This window comes from Symphalangus syndactylus, chromosome 11, assembly GCF_028878055.3.
Source record: "Symphalangus syndactylus isolate Jambi chromosome 11, NHGRI_mSymSyn1-v2.1_pri, whole genome shotgun sequence".
Taxonomy (NCBI): domain Eukaryota; kingdom Metazoa; phylum Chordata; class Mammalia; order Primates; family Hylobatidae; genus Symphalangus; species Symphalangus syndactylus.
In genome coordinates, this window is record NC_072433.2 from 66,032,643 (window position 1) to 66,059,848 (window position 27,206).

At 45.3% G+C, this 27,206-nt stretch overlaps 1 protein-coding gene across 4 annotated transcripts in view; it reads right to left on the bottom strand.

Annotated features, from left to right (window-relative positions):
* The window catches only part of LHFPL2 (LHFPL tetraspan subfamily member 2), a 160,877-nt gene that overhangs the window by 14,309 nt on the left and 119,362 nt on the right, over nucleotides 1-27,206 (bottom strand). For all 4 annotated transcript variants that reach the window (XM_063612166.1, XM_063612165.1, XM_055299194.2 and 1 more), the window contains one exon: nucleotides 10,483-11,097. In XM_063612166.1, the coding sequence (XP_063468236.1) occupies nucleotides 10,483-10,912 (430 nt within the window). In that variant the 5' untranslated portion in view covers nucleotides 10,913-11,097. The remainder of the gene's footprint in view (nucleotides 1-10,482; nucleotides 11,098-27,206) is intronic.

Sequence of the window (27,206 nt, forward strand, 5' to 3'; positions counted from 1 at the left end):
TCATGAAGATAACTTACACTAACAATGGGAGCATTTCATTCTTGTTGAGCACTCTGTGCTAGGCACTGGTTAAGCACTTTAAATATAACTCATGCAGTCCTGATAGCAATCTTGTGAGGTTGATACTATTAATATCATTTGACAGATGAGGAAACTGAGGCACTGAAGGGCTAAGTAGGGTTACACAGTTAATCAACGGCAGGACAGGGACTCAAATTAGAGAACCTGGCTCCAGAGTCCACTTCCTGAGCCTTATCCTAGATTGCTGTTTTACTGCATACCAGAGACTAACTTCCAAGACAAAAACATTTGTCCAGCTGAAGAGGGGAGACTGATATGCATTCAAAAGCTTGCTTAGTTATATCTACGAGGATTAGAGAGCAGGTGATAAGGAACCGTTATCAAGTGAGAAACCACAGGAGTGTCGTGAGGGGTTATGGAGAGTGGAAGAATGCACCAAAATAAAGGGTAGCCGATTGTCAAGCAGGTTGACTTGCTAATCCTATCGCAAAACAACAGCAAGATAAAGAAATTCCATCTCCACTCTCTTCCATTTGATCTGAGTGTCACCAACCTTACCGAAGCATTAGATGCCACTTTGGAATGGCTGCCCTTGGTCCAACCAACTTCTAGAAAGAAGCCTAATGAACAGGTCAGAACAATTTAAGGCTCACTATGATGTGAACCTTGTACAGAATGTGGAACACCTGTGTGAGCAGAAAACTGCAAACAGCACCAAACCCACTGGACCAGAAGGAAAAAAAAAAAAGAGCAGTATAATCAACTGATGACTTAGTTTTTGCTCAGATCGTGTATGCTTGGGAACCATTTGAAATTACAGATCCATCCAGAAAAATAATGCCACCAACAAAATCATCCATAAAAAAACACATCCAAGAAAGCCATCTGTAGCTAATTAGACAAAATTGGGCAATAAGCATCTCAGTCCCAAATCTCTCCTCCAATAGGTCAGGCCACTGTTCAGCCATCTCACCTCCCAAGCAGCCTTTCTCAATTCATAGAGCTGATATCTTTGTCTTTCCTGACTGCCTCCTACCCCTGAATCCTTGCACCACTATCCGTGATCCAGTGGGTGTTAGTTAAACCCATGTCATTGAGGGATCTGCTTACTCCTATGTCTGCATGCAGGGGAAGCTTCTCTTAGGCATCTGGCTCTCGTGAACTCTTGCTTAGAACAACTGTAAACACCAGAGGGTTGGGGGGGAGGCAAGATCTCTTCCTTCCACCCAGGAAGAGTTCTGGTTCTGTACCCTACAAGCCCAAATGAAATTAGCAAAGGTATTCAATCCTGCTTGTCTTCCTCAGATGCCAGATGGGCTATCTTCAGTACCAAAACTTCAGTTAGCTACTCAGAGTCTGAATAAATAAAAGTTATATAACAAAGTAGGAGTTATAACATGAATCAAGAATTTCTGCCCCAAAATGATCACTTTTGGTTAATCTATACCTTTGCCCATTAAGGTTCTTCAATGAAAACTTTTTCAAAGTCCAAGCAGAATTTGGTTTCAGTGATGACCAGTTCTGAAGTGATTCTTCAGATGATGGCTCATCAGTTACTTATGCCATAACTGTCCAGGAGGGCCGGGTCTATGTCAGAATTGAGACTTAGTGGCATTTGTTAAATTCAAACACCTATAAATTTACAGCTGGGGCTAGAAGAGACTAATCAGTGGTTCCACAGATACGTGCCTGTCAACGAACACACATTTACTGAACATCGACTATGTACGTAGTGGGTTCCATTCTGAACACTAGAGGTATAACTGAAAAGACACGTCACACCCTTGTGGGGCTTCCTTATATTCTAAAACAGTGGTTCCCACACTTTCTGGACTTTACAGTCCAGAAAAATTGTTGGGAGGTCAACATGTTTTATTTTGCTAATAAGAACACTGAAGATAGCCTTTATTATCTCCTCTCATCATTTCATAAAAATATTTTAATACAAGAAGGGTGAAGAATGTAATTGGAAAATAAATGACATTTCTTTGAAGTGAATACATCGGCTTGATGAAATGTTACTACACTTACTAAACTTCCTTGATTTTGCCGTGAAATGGGAGAAGCCTTAGCACAGACTGGACCAGCACTCGTTCGAAGGAAGCAACTTCTGGCTGACGGCCCTTCTGCGGGGTAAGAGATGGGGGAGTGTAGAGGGTACCTGTGTTAAGATGCGGACCCCTTTCTAAGAAGCCTATTTATTTACTGTGCAAGTATCAAGATACAGGGTAAGAAGGCTCTGAGTCTCCTTGGAGTCTAGGTCCAAACTTGTTTAAGTTAGAAGAGATGAGGTCTCACTGTGTTGTCCAGGCTACCATGCAGTGGCTATTCACAGATGTGATCATATTGCACTACGGTCCCAAACTCAAGTGATCCTCCTGCCCGAGTAGCTGGGACCACAGGCATGAGCCTACGTGGCTTACTCCATCTCATTTTAAAGTTTCAAGAGTTCGTGGACAAGCTAAACCAGGCTTAACATCGACATTCAGTAACTCATTTAGCTCCAGGGGCCAGATCAGGAACTAGAAGTCAAAGGGTTTCCTGGCAATAAAAGGGTTTTTGTGAATGACTACAGCATCTTTGAGAGCAGATACCCACATGTTATTTTAGTACATGATCAATAATTTTAGAAGCTTTAACCAGTAAGATTTTCAGAGACAAGCAAGAGAAAAAGGGAAGGAACTGGTTATTTTCAAGTGTCAATTAAAAAAAAAAAGAAGCTTGCATTAATGCTTTTGCTGTTTCCCCAGAGAAATCTAGTAAGATATCCATTTTCTACTAAAAATACTCCCATGATATTATAGTTGGCAAGAAAAACATTCTCCAGGGTGGAGACAAGATGACAGATGAACATAAATAGAATTCTTTAGAAGACAATCAGAGCATAGTTGTCATAAAAAGATCTTACAACCAAGATCCCCAAAGGAAGTTTCTGTTATAATTACTTGAAATTAATGGCCATCAATTAAAAATTGTCTGATGCCCTTAGGATATGTGGAGAAACAATCTAGAAGAAAGATGCAGTTTCTCCATTGCTGAAGCCTCCCTCTTTCTCAGCAATAATTCCTGTTTAAAAGCAAATTACTTCCGCTAGCAGTTTTTAAAGCCTTAACTCTAGAACTGTTGAAATACATCTCAACAAACTAACCTAGCCAGATGATTCCTTCCCATCAGTTAGTGATGAAGCCTTACTTCACATTCGGGGTGAGAAGCTGTTTGTTAACTGGCTTACATGCAACTGAAAGAACTTTATGAAATACATTCTCCATAAGTTATTCATCAGACAGGCAGGATCACGAAAGACAGAGCTCCTGCTTGACTATAACCAAAATACATTGATAATTCAAAATAAGTTACCAAAATAAATAAACTGCAAAATGTAATGTGTAATAGGGTAAAAGGCACTTTTATAAAACATAGTTACTAAGCTATGGAATTTCTAGGACAAGTAAATTTCTTGCCTGCTGAGGTCTTTGGGTGCAGATAATGTTAAATAATTCCTACTACAACAAACCAGGTGCTGTCTTTTCAACACTACATCCCTGAATGTGGCCTCTGTCACTCGGAACACACAGCCACTCTGCATTTTGAGTTGAAATTACTTAAGAGTTGTGGACACGTATTTGTACTGATTCTTAAAGCATTTTAATATTGGCTTCATTTTCTCCGTGTGTGTAGTTTTATATTTAATATGTACTGGTGGCTGTCTTTAAAAGAAAAAAGTTGCTGGCCATTTAATAAAGCTACTGGGAAGACCATCTACAATAAATGAGCTCATAAATGTGGCTGACCGTGCTGTAGGACAGTTCTTCATAGCAGATGCAGATTAGTTTTGAAGTGGCTTTATAGCTTAAAAGAATACCACCTTTGCATTAAGCCCCTACAACAGAGTGCCAGAACTGCCCATGTAAATATTCGGAGCCATGCTTAAATTATTATTTGTTAATGTAATTTGAACATAGATCATCCATGGCTCTGTGATAATTTATGTCGACAAGTAGTTGCCATGGCAAACCACTTTTGCATTTTATTTGCATATCAATTGCTATATCAGAATTTTAAGAGAGTTTGCAATTTTCTTCCAGACTTTCCAACTCATTCTTTAAAAACAAGTCCCTGTCCTGGCCGGGCGCGGTGGCTCATGCCTGTAATCCCAGCACTTTGGGAGGCCGAGGCAGGTGGATCACCTGAGGTCAGGAGTTCGAGACCAGCCTGGCCAACATGGTGAAACTCCCTCTCTACTAAAAATACCAAAAATCAGCCAGGCATGGTGGCAGGTGCGTGTAATCCCAGCTACTCAGGAGGCTGAGACAGGAGAATCGCTTGAAGCCAGGAGGCAGAGGTTGCAGTGAGCCAAAATCGAGCCATTGCACTCCAGCCTGGGCAATAAGAGCGAAACTCCGTCTCAAAAACAAACAAACAAACACAGGTCCCCGTCTCTAGATTTACTAAATTAATACCTGCTTGGTCCACTTGCTTTTCAGCAGTCATTTTTTTATTTAATGATATGGTTGAATTCTTCATTCCCTTTATATGTTATTTATTTTATATTTCTTTTGCTTCTCTATGGTACAGTTTGTGAAATGATGACTCTAATACAGCCTGGGAGCAGAACTCAGGAAGTTGTAGATCTGCGTCTACAGGTCTCTGCACATAGTAGGCATCCAATACAAGTGCCTAGGACTGAAACTGAATTCTGACCTACCTTCTCACAACATGTCTGCATTTTTTTTACTTTTTACCAAGGGACTACTAAAGGCTGATGAATTAGGAAATGTGTCCTCTCAGTGGTATTTTAAAACTGATTCAGACACGGAACTGTTGGACCTGACTTCTGGTGGAGCATCATCTGTCTGGAGAGCCAGAAACCAAGAGCCTCCCTTTGGCAGCCAGAAGTCTTCAGGGCCTTGTGCGCACCAGGAAGAAAAGGAAGGGCTGTTCCCTCTACTCTCCCCATGCCTCTTTGAGAGTGTTCTGAAGGTGGGCAACCAAGGTCACACCACCCCAGAGAAAGCCCAGTGACTTTTTCAGGAGTGAAATTCTGAGGCAGGGCTCCGTGTGCGCCAGGCATCTCCGTCCCTCTCCCTATGCTTCCAAGCCCCTGTTCTGATTTCTCTCCTCTCAGTGGCTGACCTTGTCTTTTGGGCCTGGGAGTGAATGAGTAGGGCATGAGATCAGTCATGGGGTTGGGCTATGGTCTTAACCTTGATGCTTAAGGTGATTTTTTACCCTGTGTAAAAAGCAGTAAGAATACCAAGTCCTGGAGAGCGATCAGCTGCATTTCATATGCCCACCCATACTTCTACACATCAGATCTATGACAAAAGCAATTCTATAAGCGGCAAAGGCAAAACCCCCACGTGTCTGTCTCTGCTTTTCCTTTTATTGCTTTTTTTCATGTTGTCCTCTTTCACCCTCAATCATTGCTCACTTCCAAGAAGGCTGAGCCTGCATACACCAGGCCCTTCACCGCCACTGCCAGCGCCATTCCCACGACCACACCCTTCACCCCAGCCCTGCAGAGGCAGGGTTCAGCCCCAGGGCAATCTATCTGGTCAGACTGGTGGGGCAGCTTGCTAAGGCTGTCCTGCTGGACTGAGACCCATGCAGACAGAGGGCTTGAGGGAGTCGAGTGTGAGAGCCAGCCCAGCATAAAGGGAAGCTGGAAGATAGCAGGCAGCTGGCCGGTGGCTCATGCTTATGGCGGTCCCTGTGGAATAGGCCCAGCCAGCACAAGTGAGCCAAATCCTGAGCTCAGTTTAATGGCTTCGGTCCCAAACCTGAGTCACTGGGGATTCCATGGACTTCTAAGAGAGCCCTACACGCATTTCCAAAAACAAACTGCTTGATGTTGTCATGGAAAACCTGGATCTTTGCATTCTATGGTTTCACGATGGATTACATCCAGGTCACAACCTAAGGAAGACAGCTGGCAAAAAGCCAACCCTGCTGGCTGATCACCCGGCTTTTGTAATGAATCCCAGAGGGATGCAAACCGATGTGTGTTGCTGCCTCTGCCAAGTCCTTGGACAAGTTCTCACCTCATGAAGACCAATCAACCTGTGATTTACTCCACCAGGAGAATCTCCGAAGCCACCTGCAATCAACATTCAACGGCTAGAAGCTGCCTCCAGAAAGCGAAGGAACGGAAAATGTGTGTGTCAGGGGAAGGGGAGTGGGAGGAAGGAGGCCTTTGTTTTCCTGTCAATTTGACTGCTCTCTCCTGCCTTTTAAAAAAATGATCTGAGGACACCCCTGGTTACACCAAAGCCACAGGACTGCTGTGCACCCTGAGCTCCAACACAGGCAGGCTCTTAAGGACAGGGAAGGCCCCTACACACTCTATTTGTGTTTGATTTGAACAGAATAAGGTCAATTCTAAAAGCTGTAAGATATCCCTGTTCCTCAGAATGCAACAAATCCGGGAAACAAATAATATACTAAAACTTGCCAAGAAAGCAGAAATACTTTGATAATGATTCTATAGCTACCATTTATTATTTACTATGTGTTAAGCGGTATGCTTAAGCCTTTCCCATATATTATCTAACTTAATCCTCAAAACAGTCCTGAGGTATAAACTATTGTTATACCCATTTTACAAGTGAGAAAACTATGGTTCAGAAAAGTGAGGCAAATTGGTCCATGTTTCACAGGCACATTCAGGTGAGGCTTAATCCCTCATTACTGAGTGACTGCTGAACATCAAGGCAAGTATTTAGAAAGTATCAGCTGGGTGTCCACCATTAGGCCAGGCCCTGAAGGCAGATCCTGCTCTCTGGATTCACATAACAGGCAATAATTATATTTCATTACTGCTTAAGTTAGCCCAGAGTTTGGGATTTCCACTGAAGTAGCAGATTCTTTCACACCCAGTTTCTAAACTCAGAATATCAAGATTTTGATTATTTATGTTGTGTTTTTTTATGGACAGTGAAGGCTACACAAGCCTGTGGCCTATTTATATCTTAAAATTAGGTGTAGCAAAAGAATACGATCATTTTTCATCCAGTCACATTTTTGCCAAAATGTAAGTTGTAAGAACAAACACAGCCTGAGTGTATTTCTAAAGAATCCTTTTGTTGCTGTGGCAACAACCTGCTTTTTTTTTTTTCTCACCATTTGTTTCAGTGTTGAAGAGATCCAGGGCTGAGGGCGTGGGGGCATAGGGAGAGAAAAGGCCGATGCTCACAGCTGCAGCAAGTCCTTGCTGAGGCTGGGGCTGACCAGAGGCTATCACAGATTGGCCAATGGGAGAAGGCAAGCCAGCCCTTTCAGATGCCAGTGTGGCAACATCCTCAGCCACAGATTCAAGAACCGCAGCTGCCCTTTACATTGGCTTGAAGTGTATGATAAGACCTCCGATAGGGGAGAAAGTGCCCACTGAATCATGAGGAGGGTAGCTCAGTCCCTCTTTGTCATGATTTCTTCTCTAGGGGTGATGCTAGGCTGGAAGGAGAAAAGAAACCAGTTCTTTCCCGTATTTCGGCACTTAGTCTTAGATCAGTGGCTCCTAGACAGCAGTCAAACTATGCAGGAATCTCTGCCTCCCGCCAATTGAAAATTCTGAGTAATTTCAGAATTTTTGAGATGCTGCGTAAGTAACAGGGGTACGGAGGAAGTTAAAGCTTCCAGACTGGAAAGAGGCAGAAGATCAGCACCAGCCCTCAGGGGTGCTCCCACTTCTTTCTCCTCAGCCTTCCTCCCAGAGACCTTGTGCAGAGAGAAAAGTCAGAAAAAAACTTACTGGAGGCCAGGATCAGTGGCTCACACCTGTAATCCCAGCACTCTGGGAGGCAGAGGCAGATGGATCACTTGAGGTCAGGAGTTTGAGACCAGCCTGGCCAACATGATGAAATCCTGTCAATACTAAAAATACAAAAATTAGCCGGGCATGGTGGCGGGTGCCTGTCATCCCAGGTACTTGGGAGGCTGAGGCAGAAGAATCGCTTGAAACTGGGAGGCGGAGGTTGCAGTGAGCCAAGATCATACCATTGCATTCCAACCTGGGCAACAGAATGAGAATCTGTCTTTAAAAAAAAAAAAAAAAAAAAAAAAACTCACTGGAGTGTTCCAGTAATACCTGAGAGGCATACTAATCTTTGTGCAATAATGAACACCTTGCCATTAATGTGATGCACACCAGAGTACCAAAATATGTTGGACTAATCCACACGCAGACATGGAATTCACTCAGCTAACACCTTATTATAAACTGCATGTAAACAGTCTTGAAGGATACCTATGCTTTGCTTCTGAATGACTGCCAAAGATAGGTTTAGTGTTATGGCCCAAGATGTCCCACCCCTTCCAGTAAATGGCCACTGGTTTGTTCGAAGGTAGTTAGATCACCATCAAGTTCCTCAGGATAAGAAGCACTCCTACATGACAAACCAGGAGTCTCATCTACATACCAGCAAATCAATAAAGCCCATAATAAAGGCATGAAATCATCGAGGATGTGCAAATACAACAGAGTGAGGGAAAACTAAACAGAAATCCTTCTCTCCGGTCAACCAGGCTCTTCAACAGGATTAATAATTTGTGTGTGCTGGCTTCCCTTCAGCTACATGTTTGACTCTTCAAAAGCCTTCAGTAACACTTCTCTGCAAAAGTTTTAAGATATACACATGCACACACACACACACACACACACACACCCCTGAGGCACCGTGTATCCAAGGAGAATAAAGCAGGGACATTTCTCTGACAAGAAAATGATGAATCAATCTTGAAACCCACGTTTAATATTTCTGGGTGGTGAGATGCCAAGCTGAAGGGGAGAGTCGTCTTCAGAAGTGAGTCAAAAGGGGACAAGGAGCTTCACAGAATCAAACTCTAAGCCTAAAAAATCTAAAGGAAGGTCATATTTTCCAATCTCCCTATTTTTCAGAAGGAGAACGCTGAGACCCGGGGTGGTACATTTATCTCAAGTGAAACTACTAATGAGAAGCAATGCTGAAATACAGAATCCTGGTCTCCCAAATTCCATGAGTGCCTGGGCCACTTGTGGTATGGCTGATCCTGGCAGATGAAGAGATGAGGGACCTGAGACTTGTCCCTTTGGGCCAGAAAGTTTAAAGGGCCTGGTGTCTGGATGGTGTATTCCCCCATGAAAGCAAGTCAGAACTAAGGAGCAGGCCCTCTGTCATTTCTCTTGGCCCATTACTCCCCATCCCCCACCTCCACCCTACACAGGGGCCTCCTAAGATTTGAGGAACAGTAAACTTTATCTTATCGGCTGTTTGGGAAAAAACTGTCATTTGATCTGTTTACTTGGAAGCCAGCCCTGCTGAGCTCAAGAGTTTGCTATGAGGCCAGCTAGAGTGAATTCATTTGGGGGCTGCTGCTTTACAGCCCTGGACATATGGCTCAGTGCATAGCTTTATTTTGAAGAATCCTGTGCACACAGCTCTAGAATTTGCTGAGGGATGAATCACCTGTGCCCTTCATTTAGGGTTGTAGGTGGGTAACTTTGTCCTGTTAGAGTCTAGATTACTGTCTTGGTTAAAAAGTAAGCACCTGTTTTCTGAATATCAAAGCAAGAGTCTACTCCTCTACTTCTTTGGGGATGTCTTCAAACTCAGCCGTGTGTTCGTGTGTGTGAATTTCTGTCACCCAGAACAAGAACCTTGAATCAAACCTAGACAGATTCTTACCCCATTGGTCAGGACCCACCTTTCAAACCCATGTGGGGAAGCCTACGAAAGTTCTGGTAGCAGTGGATGCTTTCCTGCAGCTCATAGCCTTCTTCCTGGGACCACTGTAAAGAGCTCGTGTTTTTCTTTCCACCCATTTCTAATAAGCTCGTTAGTGAGAAATTCCCAGAAAATGGAAGAGTTAGCTTGCATTGTCTGATCTGAATGCACAGAACATTCTGTCAGGCTCTAGGAGACAGACAATTTAAACTAGAACAGCACTAAACACAGAGCAGCTGATACTAATTCCTTCCCAGCCCGTGTCTTCCCCACCCAAACTGAAATCATCTGGGGGCTGGAGCTGAGAGTGGATGGGGGAAGCAGGCTTACTTCTTAATGAGCACCCCCCGCTTACATTCCTCTTAGCATAAAGTGCTTGCTGCAGGTGGGACTCACACGCACCATAATTCCTCAGGGAGTTGCACTGACGTGGAGAGCATGCTTTTAATTTAATGGGAAAAACAAAAAGTAGGAGTAGTTACTCAAACTAAAACCAACAACTTAGACCCCGAGGAAATAAGCAATGAGGAGGACCATGTAAGACCACAGAACAAGCCTGTCTTCCTGTGGGGTAAGACGGGAAAGAGACCCATGCGAGCAGCACACAAACGTCGCCTAGAACGGAAGGGGCAAAGGAAACCTGAATAGACAGAAAATGGTCTTCTCCAAAACTGGCAGGAAGCCAATGCCCAGTGCCAGAGTGCGCTGCACTGGCAGCTCTCCATCCCTCCATCCCACCGTGCCCGGGGTCCTGCCTTCTTACCTGCAATTCCTTGCAACAGCCCACAGACGTTGAAGATGCTTTTCTTCATGATGCTCTGTACACACATGGTGAAGACGGACACCAAGGCCACCATGCAGAGGATAAAGATTCCCACAGCCAGGAAAATAGCTGTGGCCTGCCAGAAGCCGCTGGCGATCTCGCCGAAGCTCTCGGCGTAGGGCCCACACAGCGTGTCCCGCTGGAAGTGCTGCACCCCTGGGTTCCGGATGCAGCGGGCGTAGATGCCCAGGGTGGGGTGGTAGGGCTCTGGGGAGCCCCCGCCCGGGCTCGCCGGCTCCACGCCGCCGCGGCTCCTCGCTTTCCCGATCAGCCAGTCTGCGCTCATGAAGGCAATGAGCTCGGCAAAAGCCACCACAATACTCAGCAAGGTCCAGAGCATCGAGCGACAGGTGACAATGACATGACACATATTGATGTTCCAGGCGAAGAAAGAGTCAGGAGTCCACGGAGTTAATCAAAACAAGAAAGTCGGTGGGGAAGGAGGCTCGGGCGGCCCGGGAAGGAAGTCGCAGCTGCAGTCATTCACTCCCGCCGCTGGCCGCGTTAATGCTGGGGACAGCGCTCCCGGACCCAGAGCACCGCCTGCGGCCTCACCTAGGGGAGAGGGAGGGCGGTTAGCAGCGCCGCCAGGCCCCGCCCCGCCTTCCCGCCGCGCAGCGATACCGTCCAAGCCCGGCCCGTGCCCGCAGGACCCTGCCAGCAAGCCCCGGGCCTGGCCAGCATGCCAGGCGGTTGTTGCACTGACTGCGTTTGTTTCAAGTTCTTCCTGACCTCACTGCACTCAGAACTCTATGTGGCAGTTAACCTTATCTATAGGGAGCACTATGGAAGGAGGCAGCCAGTGTCAGGTCCTGCTCCCAACCAGGGGGCACTGTCCTGGTTGCTGCTGCACTCTTAGGACAGGGCTCCCGCTCCCTCATCTTTTACTGGAAAAAGTCAAACAGCACAGGGATCCAGAGAGAAGGAGGCAAGACTGGCAATCAACTCTATTGGTAATTTTTTGTTTTGTTTTTAAGTTCGCAAGACTTTTTGTCTGCTGTTTTGGTACTAGGTGAGCTAAGTTTTGAGAAACTTGCACCAAGCGCTTTTGCTTAACAGTAGAGAGTAGCAACACCCCGCTTTTATTTCCTGGAAATTAAATTACTAGCAGAGACATAAGTGTGTTTGCTTCATATGTAAATAAGAAACAATCCCATGAAAAAGAATAAACAAAACATTGCTCCCATACCTATATTTTATCCATTTTTCACAGGGTGATTTTTAGACGAAATAATTTACACTAATTAAAACTCAAAGAGGGAAAAAAAAAAACCTTAAGAGTTCATGACTTACTTGAGGAAATTATTTTTAAAAGACATTAATGACCGTTAACTAAGCATCATTACAACTGAGTGGACTTGTTGACAACAGAACCTTGTCTATGAAGAATGCATCCCTTGAATTGTCCCAATTCATCCCATGTGCCTCTGCCTAAGCTGCGATTCACCCCAGGTCGGGAACTCAACATGCCCATTGTTTCTCATTTCACAGAGGCCTCATTCTGTCTCCAAGGAGGAGTGACTTCATTACCAGAAGACATTGCTCCAGTGGCTCAAGCCTTCTTCAGAGGAGTCTGGACCCTGAAATGAGGGCCAGCAGGGCTGGTTTGCAGCACCATTTTCTGCCCCATTCCAAGGCCAGGAACAATCACACAGCTCACATTTGGGCACATGGCCCTGCTCTGAATGATTAGATCTCATTAACCGAGGTCAAATCAACTCCATGAGAACTGCAAAGAGCCCCCTGGGATGCTGGGAGTGGGGTGAGGCAGGGAGTTATCGAAGAGGAAGAGAAGCGGAGAAATAAGGAAGCCCAGTGTCAAAGCTTAAAATGCCTGTTTCTACACCCTGCACCAGCTGTCTGCCTGCTGGCTGACTTCCTAGTGAGCATGTGACTCTACCCATCCCTTGAAACATGATGTATTTTAAAATCCTCATATCATGGTAGTTGCTATACAAGATGCTATTTTGGGGACACAGCTAGTGCACTACTAGGAACATATGCACTTGTCAGGGTGTGTGTGCGTGTGTCACAGCACGGTGCCGAGCACTGGGTAAGGAAAGGGAGCCCATCAGGTATGGGTTCCAAGGCCAGCTCCAGCACTGACCATATGGATGTCTAACTTCTCAGAGCTCCCTCGTCTGAGCTGGTAAGGGTAGCCTACCTCACCAGATTGTTGCAAGGAATGAACAAGAACCTACTGAAGCAGCCAGCACAGTGCCTGGCAGAGTAAGTGCTCAACAAATATCAACTCCCTGCCCTCCGAAGCTTTTCCTGTAACATAGATGACACCGTTCAGACAACTATTGATCCAACTGAGGTGCCCAGTAGATTACAGAAACCTGGCCACTGCACACAGAAAACATTAAGCACAGGCTAGTTAGAGATGGACGGAGTCATTCATGTCTAAACTTACCTTGCGGCCTTCAAGGACAGAGTCCTGGTCTTCCTGTTTCCCCACTACCTAACTCAGCTGTCAATCCAACTGGTGGAGATAAATTAGCATTCAGCCAGAAGGTATATCCTACTCCGACTCACTCATTCTCAGCTCCCTCCTCCAGATAGTACCAAATAGAAAGCCTTTTGAGAAAAAAGTTACTAAGGGCTTTAGAGGAGATTGTTTGTAATGAAAATGATCATTCTAAAAGAGAACAAGAAAATGAGCCACAAGGACTCCCAGGAGGCCCTGAGAGGCTGCACGTGCCCACCAGGCTCACAAATACTTTGGGCCCTCAGGTGGCAAGCCCAGCCTGTTGAGAGCTATAAAGCCTTCCCATTTGATTAGAAAACCATTTTACTGTTATGCACAGACAATCTCTTTCCCATCCCTTTTCTCTGTTAAATGTAATTTTTCTTTTTCTTTTTTCTTCTTTTTTTTTTTTTTAGATGGGGTCTCACTGTGTCACCCAGGCTGGAGTGCAGTGGCGTGATCTCGGCTCACTGCAACCTCTCTGCCTCCCCTCTCTTGCCTCAGCATCCAGAACAGCTGGGATTACAAGCACACACGACCATGCCTGGCTAAATTTTTGTATTTTTAGTAGAGATGGGGTTTCACCATGTTGGCCAGGCTGGTCTCAAACTCCTGACCTCAGGTGATCCACCCACCTCAGCCTCCCAAAGTGCTAGGATTACAGGCGTGTGCAACCGCCCCGGCCTGAATGTAATTTTTCAATGAGAACATTCATATTTGTCCTCTTGCAGAACTGCAGGGCTCCTACAACCTCTCGGGTGACTTGTATCTTAATGACTACTCCAGTGTCCACTGCCCTGGCCAGCAAGCTGTACTCAGAGTGAGGAATGCAATTAGTTTGCAGCTTCTGAAGAAAAAGGCTGTAAAAGTTCAGGACAGGAGAAGATGGGACGTCTGGGCTTAGCAAAATGCCTGAGAACAATTTGAAGGCGGGATTACTTAAGGACCCACATGCTTAAGTTAAAATAATATAGTTCCCTCTCCTTTGTGCTAAAACATTTCCTCATTCACTGCATCAAATTCTCACACCCACACAAGACTGGCTGGGATGAGGGCTTCATTCTTCTGTTTTCAACAGGGGGATAAGATGCTCTGTTCTCCCTAGTAAGTTTGCTAACTGCTACTGTCAGAGGAACAGTCGTGATACGCAAGGCTGACTGACTAAAATCAAGGCTTCCTAGGGGCTGTGATATGGTTTAGCTGTGTCCCCACCCAAATCTCATCTTCAATTATAGCTCCCATAATTCCCACGTGTTATGGGAAGGGCCCAGTGGAAGATAATTGAATCATGGGGGTGGATCCCCCATACTGTTCTCATGGTAGTGAATAAGTCTCACAAGATCTGGTGGTTTTATACGGGGAACCTCTTTCACTTAGTTCTCATTCTCTCTTGTCTGCCACCATGTAAGACATGCCTTTCGCCTTCAGCCATGTTTGTGAGGCCTCCCCAGTCACGCAGAACTGTGAGTTCATTAATCCTCTTTTTCTTTATAAATTACCCAGTCTCGGGTATGTCTTTATCAGCAGTGTAAAAACGGACTAACAGAGGCTGCAAGCAAAGTTCTCAGGGTAGCAGGACAAGGGACCATCTGGAAGTGCAGCAGGGGGCTTCTGCAGTGGTTTGTGCTCTGTCCCAGCTTGGCTAGGTGCACTGAAAGGCAGGTACCTGCTGAGACATCTGTATCAGAGGGGAAAGAGATCCTCATGACAGAACCTTGTTAACCACAGGGATACGAGGCACAGCCCTCCTCGGCCTGGCATCCGTTGCTATTAACCGTAATGCCTGCTTCCACAAAGCCCACTTCATAAACCAGGCCCTCCCTGCCATTCTACCTAAAAGACTTCTCCACGGGCCACTAAATACGTTTCCCCTCGACAACACCTGACCTTACTATCACATCCCAGGTGACTGTGGATAATCTAGACAGCCCTCTGATGTTCAGAAAATGATGACTGGCACAAAGGTTTGCAAAGTAAAGCCTCTTCACTTAAAAAAAAAAAAAAAGACAAATGAGAATCCTGCAGAAACCTACATTAATACCAGAGAATAGGGAGCAAAGAGGAGTTTCTAAATGGCTGGTCTCTGGGAGTCAGTCCTATGTACAGATTCTTCCCAGAGCCCTAATTTGAAAAGGTAGAGTGAAGGTCCTCAGCAGAGCTGAGCCAGGGTTTGTCACTTAGATCCCGGATCTGTCTTTGGCAGCTTCCTGCTGTCAGCAGGGAAGAAAGTATATGTGAAGCCAGAACCACCCAGTGCCCGCCGGCTGGATCACCCGGACAGAAACTCAGGAGCAAAGTTCACATCTACCTGGAAAGAGTAAGGAAAACCTGAAGGATGTCAATCAAGGCTCTCACTCCTCACCCTGATGGGAAAAGCACACCCAAAGAATGGGGCCAGGACAAACAATGTTTTGAAGAACACTACCTTGCTTACTCATCCTGGTTCTGTTTTTCAACTTTTTTATGAACGTTTTCAGACATAGATGTAAGTTGGCAAGAACAGACAATGAACACCCACATACCCAACACCCAGATTCAACATTTGTTAACATTTTCCCATATTTGTTCCATCAATCTATAGCATATACACTCACACATTTTCTGAACTATCTGAAAATAAGTTGCAGATGTTTTGACACTTCACCCCTAAATACTTTAGCATACACCTCCTAAAAATAAGAACATTTTCCTATATAACCACAACAAGATTAGCACACCCAAGAGAATGGACAATAATCCCCTTATATCCAAAGCCTAGTTCCTACTCAAATTTCCCTACCCCTGCCCCATTTTTAATAGCTGTTTTCTTAAAACCATGACTCAATCACGGCGCATGCATTGCATTTGATTAAGTTCTTTAGTGAAGAATAGTCTTCCCACCCCAACCTATTCCACCCCATCCCCATTATTTTCCCCCTGACATTGACTATTTGAAGATACTGGGTTAGTTGTCCCACAAAATACTCGACAATCTGGATTTGTCGATTTCCTCATGATTTCATTTCAACTTGTTCTCTATTCTCTATTTCAGAGAAACTGGAAGTTACATCTAAAGGCTAGACTGGTAGATGCTTGGCCGATCTCTGTTTTCATTCTTGCAATCTCCCTCAGACACATGAATCCCGCAAGGGTCAGCAATATGGCCTCCATCCCCGTTTCTTCTTCAAGAATGGGAGGATTAAGAGAATTAGAATGTATGTGCTTTTGCCTTCCAAGAGTTGGAAAGACCCTCCAGAGTGTTGCTTCTTAAAGTGTGGGTTCCTGGACCATCTCCCAGAGGAGAATGACAGCTGCTACCTGTTTTAAAAAGTACGTTCCTGGTCCCCAACCAACCACTGAATCAAACTTTTTGGGTGGTGCCAGAATCTGCATTTCTAACAAGCTCCCAGGAGAGCCTTTCACAGAAAGGCCACTGTGAGGCAGCGTGGAAAAGGTCGGTTCCTTGGTATTGGGGAGGGGAGGCTGAAGGGCAGAGGCAGGAGGAGTGTGACCTGGCTCAGTCAGGACAGACCCAGTGGCCAGACCACCTGTCCCCTGCACAGCTCGTGATGCCTCCCAGGTCACAGGGCCCAGTGACTGTAGGGAAGCCAGCTGTTCTCCCAGCTCATCTGTTGTCTGATAATCCTCGTACAGCATGAAATGATCTGCCCAAACATTCAGGTCCTTCTCTTCAGAAGACAAAAGGAGCTTTCAGAACTGAAAGGATAGTGTTGGCACAGAAAGTACAGGACCTTGCATGACTTAAAAAAAAAATGTACCAAAGGAGGTTTTGAAACTCTCACTCTTACCACCCCATAAAACACATTCACTACAGAAATACAGACATCTTGATTATATTTAAGAGGACCCAAATGCACTAACAATTCTATTATTCTTTAGGGTATAGTCTAAACATGTTCAACACCTCCTGCTTTTGCCAATTTCCTTGGCTCAACTTCCGATCGACTCCTCTTCTCCATCCCATCTGTGACTTCTGGGAAAACTCTGAAGCTATGTTTCCCAATTAGGGGCAATTCTGTCCCCACACCAACTCTGCAGGGGACATTTGGCAACGTCTGAAGGCATTTGGGGCTGTCACAGCTGTGGGGGTAGGGGTGTGTGCTACTGGTATCTGGTGGACAGGGGCGCTGCTAAACAAAAATTACCTGGTCCCAAATGTCAGTGTTGTCAATGTCGAGAAACCCTGCTCTGGGGGCTTCTCACAGAGGGCAATATGTTGAATGTATAGGAGCAACTTAAGATGATTTTTAAGATCTATTTTTAAAGGGTCTATTCTGATGCATATGTCTATAATCTGGGCATTCACAATATTTACTAAATTAAATATATTTTTAGTTGTTTTTCTCCATTTTTAAAAAAGGCCATGCTAGTTTGGATGTCGAAGATGACAGGATGATAGGGACTGGGGCCCCCGCAGCCAGGGAAGACTGACTCAGAACCTCGTGCCCTTGAGCCTGTCTTTCCTGGGGTCCTGGGTGGTCTCTGCATCACATGCTAAAGTTCACTTCTGTTTTCAGAAACCTCTATTCTGCGAATGGCAAAATAGGGCTCCCCATTCATTACTGTTACCTTTCTTCACCTACACCTGAGGGGCCTGGACATGGGTTCAGAAAACTGCATGGTTGGCCACGCAGGCTTCTGCTTCTCTCAAAGTCCTCTCCTCCAGAGTTGGGCTGGTCACTCAGGAGGTACTCAGGTGGCCTTGGCCACCCCAAATCTCAGGGAATCTCAAGGACCCTACAAGGTAGACCTATAAGATTTTCAGGCATTCTGATTCTTACCTGACACCTCTTAAACATGCTTCTTTTCCCCTTGAAACTATTGACATTCTCAGCTGCCTGGCAGCCCCTCCCTCCAAACACACCTGAACAAGTCTCTTTTTTTCTAGGCATGGGAACCCCAATGAGCTCTTTTGACCCCATGCTGTCAAGTTTGTTGTTTAATGCACCCATCCTGGCCAGTCATAGGTTTCTTTCTTGATGCCAACTCCAACTCCTCCTGTATCCAATTAATCTACCTCTGGGTACTCATTTCTAGAGGCCATTTTTACCCTCCCATCCTGAGGTATCTGTGTTAGTCTGTTCTCATGCTGCTAATAAAGACATACCCGAAACTGAGTAATTTATAAAAGAAAGAGGTTTAATGGACTCACAGTTCCACATGGCTGGGGAGACCTCACAATCATGGCAGAAGGCGAAGGAGGAGCAAAGGTACATCTTACATGGCAGCAGGCAAGAAAGCATGTGCAGAGGAACTGCCCTTTATAAAACCATCAGACCTTGTGAGACTACTGACTATCATGAGAACAGCATGGGAAAAACTTGCCCCCATGATTCAATTACCTCCCATTGGGTCCCTCCCATGACACGTGGGGATTATGGGAGCTACAATTCAAATGAGATTTGGGTGGGGACACAGCCAAACCATATCAGCATCTATAGCCAGAGATGGAAGGTCCACTTGTCTGGTCCTATTTTCTAAATGATTCCTTCTCTTCTAAAGCCCACTTGCGTATTTTATGTTTGTTTTCCCTCTATTTCTACAAATGTCCTCATCTAAAAGCTCTTTAGGGGGCAAGTCTTTCTTTGTGTGTCTGTCCGACAGGCAGGAGGGGCCGAACAAACCAACCTCTAAGGTAGACACTAAAATCTGATGTAGCCCAGATGCCATAAGCCGGGGCCATATGCCTATGCCTGTACAGACCATAGAGTCAAAAGCATTTTCAGTTTGTTTACATGAAATCAAAACTTGAATTTCAGGAGTTGCCTTTTAATGCCACTGCTTTACAGGAATTTTAAATGAAAGGTGTTTTTCAAGTTTATAATGAATTCTGTGATATTGGGCAAAATATAAGTCTTAAAGTGAACCTCTTGTGTCTTCTCAGGATAATAAGAGAGTTTTAATTAAGAAAAGTAACAGGCTGGGTAGAGTGGTTCACACCTATAATCCCAACACTTTGTGAGGCCGAGGCTGGCGGATCACCTGCGGCCAGGGATCAAGGTACCCAGCATTTTCCAACTTTCCCTAATGAGAATGCCACATTCAAAACTGTAGAAAGGTTTATACTTTCTCCATTTATTAACTAGAGGAAATCCCCAAATATTTAGGATTCGTATTACGCTTTGAAAACAGACCGGCTTCAGTGCAGCTTCCAAAGGGATGCACACTCCTCAGGGGAATGTGAGCTCCATGCACAGCTGCCAGTAGCCATAGGTACTTTCGAATACAGAATGATCCTTCAAATCTGGGCAGCAGCCTGGCCTGCAGGACTGAGCCGGTGTAATGACTCAGGAATGTGCCAGCTGTGAGGAGGTGGCCCAATGAGTGTTCCTCACTGCAGCCTGGATGAAGTCACTGCACGCTCAAAGTTCAAGATGGTCACAGAAAAACCCCTTTTAAAAAGTCTGAACTCTTGTACTTGTTCATATGATCCCAGTGTCCTCTTTCTGGGAAGAGGGACTTATTATTGTAGCTTCTAACAATAGTGAGGCATAGTAAACAGAGATAAAGTTCAGCTGGATGTCCCAGAAGCAGTGACTATGTGTCAGGAAACCAGGCCACTTAAACACAAAGCAAAAGGCTGGGGCAGAAATGGCTTTAGGTTCATTTCTATAAGAGACGCTTCCCAACTCCCCGTTCCCCAGGTGCTCACCTGTATGGGCTGCTAAGCAATGTGGACAGGGGAAGTCTGTCCCATTCCACGCCCAGTGCTATGGACTCCCAGGGGCTCCAGCTACCTTGCTCCCCAGCATGAGCCAGGCTGACGAAGATGACCACTGAGAACCCACAAAGCCCTCTGTAAGGGAGAGACGCGAGGCAAGAGAGCCTGGGGGAATCCACAGAAGAAAAACTAGACTGGATTTTGGTTAGGTGATAAAAAGGAGCATGTCCCTGGGGTGCTGACACATACTTCTTTGAGGTGGTTAGGACAGACCTCATCACAGTAAACCATTTCTCACAGCCCTGATCACCGCAGGCCTCGCAAGAAGACATCCATGTGTGGCAGAGCAGTTCTTTTTCTCTGTACCCCACAAGTGGGTGGCTGATAATTCTGGGTTCCAGTATAACATGGCAACAGCCAGAATCTGCCTCTGGGGGGGATCTATCAGGCTTCAGGAAGGGTACACAGGACAAAACCCCTCACCTCCACCCCTCCAGGGCAATGAGCTCATCTAGAAAGGCAGCATGTAAGAATGATTCAGTCTGGAGGCAGACTCTTAATCTGAACCCTGGTCCTCAGTAGTGACCTTAGGTGAAATTGGGCCCGTGTTCCTCAGTTCCTGTGTCCGTAAAATGGAGTAATGGCCTACCGCATAGGGATGTTGTGAGGATCAACTAAGTTAAAATAAGCATCAAGCTTAGAACACACTTAGCACATGGCCAGCACTCCATCCATGTGGACTATGCCCCTGCAACAGGATCCAGCCTCCCCGTCCCTTGAGCCGGCATAAACACGACCACTTCTGGCTTCGTGTCTCAGGCACTCCTTTTGCCACTTAGATCTTCCAGTTCTGGAGCCCATCTGGCATGTAGGTAATTAGCCTTTCCTTCAAATACTAATTTCCCCATGTAAAAGGAGTTGTGTGGCAGAAAGGATGTAACACAGAGCTGGAACTGCTTCAACGCTATAAACCACGCTCTAGCATTAACTAGCTCTGTGTCTTTGAGCAATAAACGTCACCTCTCTAAGGACAGCTTCCTCATCTCTAAAGTGGGGGTAAAGAAAGTCGCTGCCACGCTTTTTTTGTGGAACACAAAAACTGTGCACGGAGAGCCAGGTATAACTGTAGGTACCAAGACATAGTAGGAATCATTACTATTACCATCATATTAGTCAACATTTATTTTTCTGCTGCTTATCTCCCCAAGGCCAAAAAAGCACCTTCTATTATCATCCTAAATCTCTAGAAGGAAATTTGTCCAACGGCAAAGTCACAGGCAAGGGAAAAAGACCCACTATGCAGGCAGGCAGGAAAACACAGGTCCTGACCCAGGCTCTCGGCTAATGGGTGTGTGACCTCGCACGGCTCCACTGCCTACTCTGGCTTCAATGTCTCAGGCCCAAAGTGAAGGCGCTGGACTTGCAGATCACCACTGTCACTTTCAGCTCCAAAAGTCAGTCATTTCAAGCGTATGACCACCTCTTCTACCTTTTCCCAGACTAGAGGCTCCTTCTAGAACAGATGGCTCCATAGGACCTGCTCCTCTGGAGAGGGAGGTCTCTGGTTGGAAGGGAGACGGGGAGACCCCACAGGTTACCAGGAATGGCAACGGACAGCCGTGGCTGATGGAGAGCTGAGCAGCCATGGCCGGGGCACACCCGTGGGCACTACACAAGGGCCCTGGCCAAGGGTGTGAGCTGGCCTGGCTCCCTCTTCTGCTCATATGTTTTTTTTCCTGGGGTGGGAGAACCTAACTCTGACTTCTATTCTTGGGAATACGGTAGAGCATTCCCCACTATGGTCGTTCGGCTAACTGCTACACATGAGGCGCCCCCTGCCCCAGGCCACAGAGATGGACCCTGCCGTTAAAGGACCCCTACTCAGTTCTGAAAAATCACCGACTGTTCCTTTCTTATATACTTTTGCGTCCTGTTTCAGACAAGTAAAATGCTTGGAATCGTGAACAATTTGATAGCTGCACGCTGAAGGACATGGCAGAATACAAAGTCTTAACCGTTTTTAAAAGGGTTTCTATTTTGCTTTCTTATATATGTCAAGAAAGGTGCCAACTGATTAACACATACATATCAATTGGAATTCTAAAGGTGAAAAGCCAGCACTATGGGAGACTCCTTTTTAAGTGACTTAGCTTCAGGCAAGAGTCAGAAGTCATATCCCTTTCATTTCAAAACACAAACTGTATGAAACAGTCCTATAAAATTAACGTTTGCTATTTATCCTCCGTTCCTCAGTGAATTATTAAAATCAAGCAGTACAATTCTCTCATCAGTTATAAATGGCCCCAGAAGGCTGATTTACATCTATCCAGGAGCAATTTCTGATGAGTATTTTTATGAATGATCTAATAAAATGTCTTGTTTTGTTATCAACTAAATGATTCAAATGATGTTTTAAAATCTAATACTCCAACCCAATAGTCTGGTGATGAAGCTACTAAGCTGACATTAATTTAAAGTGATTTGCAATTTTATTTGGCATTATCAATAACACCATGGATAGATTTAAATTTTTTTAAAAAAATTTTGGCTCCGATGCGGTCAAAGGCAATATTTTATAAGGTTCAGTAAAACTGATCTGATTACCATGATAATCACCAACAGCAAAGGTCAGGGGTGAGAGGTTCTGATAAATTACTTGGCAGTCAGCCACGCACATCCTAAATTGACAGGTGGGCTGAAAGCTTGGGTTGTGAGAACAAAGCTATGTCAACAAGAATGACCCAAACACGTCCACTTTCACTCCTCCTAATTTCCTGACTTTTGCTCCAATCCGCTGTTTAGCAGAGATGGCCATTCATAAAAGGAAGTGCTGAACCATTCAGGCCTTTGTAATATGGGCAGGAATGAAAATGCGACCTTCCAAGGCTGGCCATGCGGAGAGAGCAATAACCCTATGCTGTGTGCAGATACGACCCCTACTCCCACCCCAGGAAACCAAGGGCCCAGGTTCTTAACAGACCTGACGGATTTCTGAGGTAATAGGTAAAGCTGCGTCAATTCTGCAAAAATAATTTTTCCCAGAACCCAGAATATTTGCCTTTTCCTCTCTTCTCACTAAACCTCACGCTTCTTAAAAATAATACTCATTAAACATCAGCTAAAACTAAAGCACTTAAAAAGGAGTCACACTGGCCAGGCGTGTTGGCTCACAGCTGTATCCTAGCACTTAGGGAGGCCCAGGTGGGTGGATCATCTGAGCTCAGGAGTTCGAGACCAGCCTAACATGGCAAAACCCTGTCTCTACTAAAAAACCAAAAATTTAGCAGGGCATGGTGGCGGGCACCTGTAGTCTCAGCTACTCAGGAGGCTGAGGAATGAGAATTGCTTGAACCCAGGAGGCTGAGGTTGCAGTGAGCCAAGATTGCGCATTGCACTTCAGCCTGGGTGACAGAGTGAGACTCTGTCTCAAAAAAAAAAAAAAAAATTTAAAAAGGAGTCTCTCATATTGCTGACCTCCCAAACCAGAGAATTCACATTAATATACATTTGCTGACACTTGTTTATCACTGTGATTACTAACAGCCAACTTTTATTGAACCAAGCACTGAAGTTCTAAAGTGGTAAGGCAATTCAGACACCTCTAGAACCAATACCTTGCTCACAACCGATAGTCCAAGGTTGAAGTACTGGACAATGGGGGCGGAGAGGGAAGGCAGGGAGGGAGACCTGAAGATACTCTTACTGCCCTCTGGAAACTGTTATTAACGCTGGAATCAGGAAATACACAGATATAATAAAGACCTGAGCCACTGAAGACCATAACTAGGTCATTGAGAACTCAGTGCCCTGATGTGGGTAGGGCAGGACTGAGGGGTGAGAATCTTGAGAAAACCAAGGTAAGGTTTTATCAGGGATATAGTATCTGGAAACTAAACAGATGGTTAATTCAAATGGGAGAGTTGTAGTTGAGGGGAAAAAAAGGTTGAAGTTTTTCTGCATCTGTTGTATAACCCCAGATGGTCGCATAAAAACACTTCTTAATAGAAGTCAAAAGGGTTGGACCATGCTGACACTGCTTATGTCCTCAGCAAGACGGATGTGGCTGATAACCCTTTGCTGGCGTGTGCACGTGTGTGTGTCTGTGGTGTGTGTGTGTATTTCTGCAAGTAAAAATGGAAAATGAAGGGGCGAGTGATTTTTTAACCCAGGCATATCTGCTAGCTATACAGTATGACGAATTTCAAAGAGAAGAATTAAAACTCCCCTTATGTTCTCACAGCCCCTCGTACCCATTCAAATTCACTTTGTAACTCACAGGATTATCTGTGAACTTTTTATAATGGTTTATGAGGAACTAGAATGACCCTCAACTACTTTAAGTATGTTAGGCACTCAGGAGACTTGGGAGCTCTCAGTGTACAGAAAGCCCGGGGTAGGATGAAGCTCCCCCATGGTGAGGGGGTAGAAGAAGGCGGGAGGACCACGATGTACCCTGGGGATGCTATCTGCCCCAGACAGGCAAAGGGGGGAAATCTGCCAAAGAGACAGAGGATAAGAGACAACCTGCCACAGAGATAACCTGCCACAGAGATAACCTGCCAAGGGTGAAGAATGAGGGGGGATGGTCCTAGAAGGCAAGGGCGAGGACAGAATGAGGGTGGTGATGGCCCACAGGGGCCAGGGGCCATCACTGACAGTCACACCCTGAGAAACAAACATTTCCCCCTAAAAAGAAGTAATGAGTCCAGCAGGAACTGAAGTCAGTCTTGCCGTGGCCCGAGATACACTTCAAAATGTTGTGCACTGCATTTTCGCTAGATTCTCAATTTCTCAACCCCGAACATTCAATTAGAAGAAAAAAGTCCCAAGCGGTACTTTATCTGAGGAGTCATTACAATAAACAGGCAGTTAGTACAAGGTCAAGATAAGGATGAATGTGAACAATACAATGGTGTAGATGCTGTGGAGGGGCTGGGCAGGGGGCTGGGGGGAAGGAAACGAGCCGGACAACGCACAGATGTCTATGTTTTCGCTGCCAGGAGTTCAGACAAACAGGAAGACCTTAAACTTCTCCAACTGGGAACACTCGGGTTTGCCTGACGAGCAGAGGGGCTGAGCACATGACTAGAACACAGAAACAGAAGGTTGTCATTAAGGCTACAAGACTCGCTCCACACAGAACCCAGCCTCGTTCTCAGGAAAACCCCAGCCTTGCTCACCTTGCGCCCAGGTTATGCTCCTCAGCCTCGTGGCCTTTTCCCTTGGGCTGCTCAGTGAGGTTTTGGGGCACACTCATTCATGGGACCCAATAAGCCCAAGACACCAAGTTTCACGATTTTAAAATTTCCTACTGACATCTAGCAGAGAATTTATGTGTATACAGCTTCTAAGTGGGAACCAAAGAAAAAATGTCTGGTGTAATTATTCAAATGTCATGCTCTGTTCCAACAATAATATCACAGTGGAGGTATAAGAATTGTTAGAAATCCGGCCAGGCGCAGTGGCTCACGCCTGTAAGCCTAGCACTTTGGGAGGCCAGGGCAGGCGGATCACTTGAGCCCAGGAGTTCAAGATCAGCCTAGACAAAACGGTGAAACCCCATCTCCACTAAAAATACAAAAATTAGCCGGGTGTGGTGGCGGGCGCCTGTAGCCCCAGCTGCTCGGGAGGCTGAGGCACAAGAATCGCTTGAACCCGGAAGGCGGGGCTTGCAGTGAGCCAAGACTGCACCACTGCACTCCAGCCTGGGGGACAGAACGTGACCCAGTCTCAAAAAAAAAAAAAAAAAGTTAGACATCCTCAGAATCTCAAAAGTTAGGAATCTCATGAAATGTTTTCTCTTTGGAAACAGTTACACATTTTTCTCCCATTTGAGTATTTTTTAAATGTTTGAAACTATGCAAACAATAAATATTTCTTGAAATAATTAAAACTTCAGAACACTGTGTGGATATTTAATACTTGGTACTCCTTGAGTATTAAAGGTAAATGTTTCTAGATATAACAGGGTTTCTCACCTTCAATACTTCTAACACTTGGGGCTGGATAATTCTTTGTTGCAGGGGCTGGTCCTATAAATTGAAGGATGGTTAGCAGCATTCCTAGCTTCTTCCCACTGTATGCCAGTAGCGCTCTCTCAGTTGTGGCCAAAAACAATGTCTTTAGACATTGCTGAATGTTCACAGGACACAATCCTGCTCCAGAAGGTACTGCTTGTGGTTTAGACCCAGGGGCTGAGATGAGCATCAAGTGCTGACTATAGGACACGCTGGCAGAATAAAGCAGGGCAATCACTAACCTCCCTATGCCTCAATTTCCCCAGCTATAAAATGAGGATATCTTATAGGGTAGAGATGAAGACTAAATGAGAGAATACATGTAAAGTGCTTTGCATAAAGCATTGTAATGCACAGAGTAAGCATTCAGTAAATGGTAGCAACGATAATGGTTAAAGAAGAGTCACAGATCCATAACCTTGGAAAAATGAATTGAGCAGGTCATTCATGGGGTCATTAATAAGAATGAATACCCACACAGCTCACATCTAAGCAGTCTGTACAGGGCACAAAGGCTAGTGTGTTAGAAACACACGGCCACTTATTAACACTCACCTTGATAAAAATCAAGTTGTTTTCATCCCTTGGAGGATAAAGGGGGGAGCAGGAATAAAGAGAAAAGAGATGAAATGGGAAAACGGCTACAGACTAAGGAGAAATATCCTGACACAAAGAGGAAAAGGTAAAAGTGTGCACCTTCTAAAAACTGCTTGAAGACACAAGTTTCAAAATAAACATGCCGCGTTTGGGAATAGGATACCACAGTGAGAGCTGGTGAGTATCTAAATAGCTGAAAATGGCCACTGCAAGGTGCAGACGACAGTTGTGATGGAGCTGAGAAGAAAAGTAATAAGGCTCAACACCAAAGAAGTAGGACAGTGTGAGCATGGTACAGCCTCCTCTCTGGCCAAGAGCTGCCTTCCAGCTTCTTCCTGTCAAAACCTGAGCCTGCTGAAGAAGGCAGCAGAGCCACCCCAGCCTCCCCAAGTCCAGTGCCAGGGGCTTCAAACCCAGGTCTCTCCCACTAGCTGTTCCCTGGCCCCTCAGTGGGAAACAGAACAAAGCCCCCTCTCTGCCTCTTCTGCTGGCCTCTGTAGCCCTGGCCCACCCCACCACTCTCCAGAGCACTCCGTTTTCTTGCCTCCCCACTCCACCCCACGCTCTAAGTTTGTGTGTCACATACAGGCTGTGTGTGGACGGACTCACTGGAACACAAATACTGTGAGTCAATCAGCACTCAAACCTCCTTGGGTTTAGAAATAGTCAGTGACTTTTTCCGGTACCTAAAGTCTGAAATAAGCTGTTAAAAACAATCATCTTGACTTTCTATCTGATTCACAGCGAATGCAACATTAAATTGAAAATACCTCCTAATTAGCCACTCAAAAATACAACCAAGTCTTTGTGAGACAAAGCCTGGCAATATTTACTGAAATATCGTCTTTGTGGTCTTCTTCTGGACTCATGTTATACTTACATCCCAGTGACATGCAGTTATCTATTCTGCCATTCAAAT